This window comes from Pinus tabuliformis, chromosome 7, assembly GCF_031772625.1.
Source record: "Pinus tabuliformis cultivar Carrire ecotype Pingquan chromosome 7, CPIR1, whole genome shotgun sequence".
Classification (NCBI taxonomy): domain Eukaryota; kingdom Viridiplantae; phylum Streptophyta; class Pinopsida; order Pinales; family Pinaceae; genus Pinus; species Pinus tabuliformis.
The window spans coordinates 206,662,470-206,666,901 of NC_142293.1; the positions used below are offsets into that span (position 1 = coordinate 206,662,470).

The following is a 4,432-nucleotide window of genomic DNA, read 5'->3' on the forward strand; positions in this document are numbered from 1 at the left end:
GATGATTTCTTATTTTAATGACCATGTCCTTTCAATTATACAAAAACAAAGAGTGTAATTATTTTTTATATAGTTAAAAAGATTGACATTAAGAATGGATAATAAAATAAGCCAATGTATAGTTGCAATTCACATAATGTTGTGTTACAAAAACATGTACTTTTACTTTGACAATAATGACATATAGATATAAATACTAATAGAAGTTTACTTTAACAATTATAAGTTAAAAAAATAAGGTTCACTATATGAATAATGTGAATACTAAAATTTTTTGGTATTGCAATTTTCACAAACTAAAATGAAGAAGAACTATGGGCATTTGATGCATGTGTATCACTCCTTGTTGCATTTGTATTGCTAAGAAAATTAGATATGCTTTTCCTTAATCTCCTAGAAGCAACTAAATTTGCCCCCAAATCATTTCTAAGGTTCTCCAATACCATTACAACATCTCTCATAGTTGGTTGTTCATTGGGTGAATCTTTCGAACAAACCAAACCAACCTGTATAAGAGAAGATATGAAATTGAATACATTATTTTCTTCAAATTCATCTCCTTCCACCTCCCTAAGAAGATTGTTGTCAGTTACCTCCTTAACACTGCTTGGAAAGGCTAGATTTACCCACTTGTGCAAGTTTAGGTCTCCAAAAAACATATCATTAGTTGGTCGTTTCCTAGTAAGAATTTCCAATAGCAAAATGCCATAGCTGTGAATATCTCCTTTCGTAGACACTGGCTCACCGAATCCATACTCTTCATTCAAGATAACATTCATCAAATTTTACTCTATTGTTCCATACAAAAATGTTGGTAAGACATTTAGAAATAACAAACAAACATTTAACATTCTAAATGTCAAACCTGGTGCAATATAGCCAATATATCCTTTCAGAGCAAGTGTTGAAGTAAGTGACTTAGTAGAGGTTTCATCAATTAATCTTGCAATGCCAAAATCTGTTACATGCCCTGACATGTCTTCATCAATAAGCACGTTATTTGATTTTAAATCACAATGCACTACCTGCACAAATGAATCATGATGAATATATTCAATGGCATGGGCCACATCTATTGCAATGTCTAATCGTTTTTTAGTCCCATTTCACATTCATCTTCACCATTGTTGTCATTTGTATTAGGATTGATGCAAGAGCATCCAGCTCACCATGACCGGGTGAAGTCTCTGCCAGGTTGGAAAGTTGTTTGAGTATTTGGATTTTTTTTTTATGTTTAGTTTATCAGGACATGAGATATGATTTTATTTTTCTTTACTTTTAATTGTTGTGTTAGTCAAAGTTAATAGTCGATTAGGGTTGTTATTTGTCCGACAGTAATAAACAACAGTTTAATAATTGTTCTGTCAACTTAAAGAGGAAAAGACAAAATTGTCTAAATGAAGATCTTGTCATGTAAACCGAACTGAGAGCTAGAAGTTACACAACTATATTATTTCTGTTCAACTGAAAGCAATTACAGTTTCAATTAACTGTAAACCAAAGATGTATAAATGTAGCAATGTAAAACAGGGAAAAGGTTCAGCATTTTCTAGAATCAAGAAATAAACAGAGACAAAACGTTTTTCTAAACTGTCCATCTGTGTCATTGCCTACATACTGTACTATTTTATTTTCATTCATTGAACTGTTAATACAATGCTAGCAGACAGAAAACGACCACTGTAGGTCGTGTTTCCTTTTGTCCTCATCGAACAGAAAACACTGTCGAATACGCAAATACAACCATAACCAGAATGAAGAACAAGCGAGTCGAAATTGTAGCCAGAACAGTAAAGCACAGTGAGACCACCGAGGAGATAATATCGAAACAGAGTGCCAGAGCAAACAGAACATAACCAAGGTAATTTCGGACAAACCCTCTATATTTTCATAAGCAAACAGAGATCAACAAAATTTCTTTCATATTGTTGTTGTTCAAGTCACATACATATTACACTCATTTATAAACCAAAAAAAAAAAAGTGCCAGCGTCCACCGAAAGGACAAACCCTAGCCTAGGGTTTGATAACAGGGATCATCTACAACCCAAGAGGGACAGCCAACTAGAACAGGAACTGAAACCAGACTTAAGTTTCACTTTTGAAAGCGATTCAGACTGAATACGACTACAAGACGGCAAGTGACAAACCCTACAGAGACTCAAAGACCCTAACTGTAAATTGACAGACTTTAAGAGCCAGAGCCTACCGGCAGAGGGTTGCCACATTTGGAGATCGAACCGTAAGAAATCCGCGTACCCAGGTCGAACCATTGACCTGCACAAACCAAACAAAGTTCAGTTAGCATACCTGTACAGTGAGACCTGAAACGAAGCAGAATATAAGCAGAAGGAAAATATAACGAACCTGAGTGCGACCGGACCAAGGAGCTTGCGGAACAGAGCCACCGACGAATCGAAGGAGCCTGAGACAGAAGGAGCAGGCTTGGTCAGTGTCAATACCAGAGGAAGGTCAAACTAAATCAAGGAGGGAACTATTTACCTGGTTTGTAGCCGCGGAAGACCATCATGTTGTCACCTGAGTTCATGGGCACCAGAAGTTAATCGATTTACACACCGTAGCAGAGACAAAGGACAATAACAACAATAGCAAGTGACAATCATCGGACGAGAGACCAAATTCCGAAACCAAACCGCAGAAGAATGACAGAATGAGACCAAGAACTTACTGTGTGAAAAGAATTCGAGCAAGCGCACCTCTAGAGCCAAGACAGACTCGTGCCACAGGAGAAGTCCATTGACAACTGCACAAACAAGTTTGGAAGGCCGACATTCACTTACAGCCATACCCAAAGAAAAACCAGAGATTTCCATATGTGCCAGAGCAAAAACCATACGTTGTGACAAACAAACCCTTGCAGAGTCGCCCAACAGAACAGAACCATCGCGAATGACCGGAAGGAAAAAGCATTTTGGGCAAAGACCAAACGGAGGGAACCAGACCCGAGGATCGTAGGTGAGCATTTATTAATGCATTAAATTATTCCCAGTTTCCAAACAAAATATCTGTTATCCATATTGCATACAACCGCCGAAACAACAACCAAACACACCACGTCATAAAGCCCGAAACAGGTGTAAAGCCGAGGCTACGTGGAAGCATGGGCTGGGTCACATCAGAGTGGTATCAGAGCAGTTGTTTATGTTAGTTGGAGGAATGGAGAGAGGAAGGCGGGGTCGTGGCAGAGGTGCTCGAAGGATAGCGGAGGAAGGACTGAGAGAGGAGATTAGAATTCTTGCTGCCCGTTTGGAGGCAGTAGAGGCAGGGAGACGAAGAGATCCAGAAATAGGCGATGATAGTGAAGAGGAAACTGAAGCAGCAACAGATGGACAAGAAGGCAAGACCCCAGAAGTGAGATTGTTGAGATCTGTTTTAGTGGCAAGCAGTAAACCCAAGCCAGAACTCCCGACTTATGACGGCAGCTTGTCTATCGAAGTTTTATTGGATTGGATCAGCGAGATGGATAAGTATTTCGAGTGCGAGGAAGTCAGCGAAGACCGTAGAGTTAGGTTCGCTGCGACGAAATTGAAGGGACACGCAACCCTGTGGTGGGATAGTGTCCAGAACGAGAGGAAAATATTGAACAAGTTGCCAATTAAAACCTGGTCAAGGATGGTGGCCAAGTTAAAGGGCAGATTTCTACCGAAGGACTATCAGATTGCACTGCACAGGCAGGTGCAGAATCTGAAACAAAAAGGATTGACGGTAAGGGAGTACACGGAGGAGTTCTATCGAGTGAATTTGCGAGCCGGATATACAGAGGATACCGCAGAAAGAACAGCCAGGTATGTTAATGGGTTAAGGTTAGATATTTTAGACGAAATCAATATTTTGTCTCCAAAAAACACTGAGGAAGCGTATCAGAGTGCGATGAAAGCTGAAGAGAAAATTACCAGAAGGCAGAATGCCTAGAGAGGACGAGGAGCCGACAGGGGAAAAGGCCAGTCATATGGCAGAGGCCGGACTGCTAGTAGCAATGAGGAAGGTAGCAGTTCCAAAGCTTCCAGATCAGCAGACAGAGGTGATAGCACGAGAGGCGGTAGGTCATCCCAGCGAGGCAGGGGAAATGGCCGAGGTAGAGGGGTTGGTTATCAGTGTTATAGGTGTCATAAATGGGGACACCGATCGTTTGAATGTCCAGAAGTAGATCAAGCTGGACAGCGGGGTGCATATGTGGCACAACCAGAGGAAGCAGCGACACCTCCCCAAGAAGCAGAAAATGCTCCAGAGACAGGGGAAGCTCTGGTGCTGCACAAGGTGTTGTTAAAACCAGTCAAGGAGGTCACCGAACAGACGCACCGTAAATCTTTGTTTAGAACAATTTGTAAGTCACGAGGTAAGTGTTGTAAATTAATTATTGACAGTGGTAGTAATGATAACTGAGTGTCCACAGAGATGGTAGAAAAATTGGA

General features: G+C 40.5%; 1 protein-coding gene across 1 annotated transcript; it reads left to right on the plus strand.

Moving 5' to 3' along the window:
* The first annotated feature begins 3,479 nt into the window (after positions 1-3,479).
* LOC149246583 (uncharacterized) lies at positions 3,480-3,932 on the plus strand. The gene has a single exon (XM_089441874.1). The coding sequence runs from the start codon at positions 3,480-3,482 to the stop codon at positions 3,930-3,932; it is 453 nt and encodes a 150-aa protein (XP_089298000.1).
* The last annotated feature ends 500 nt before the right edge of the window (positions 3,933-4,432 follow it).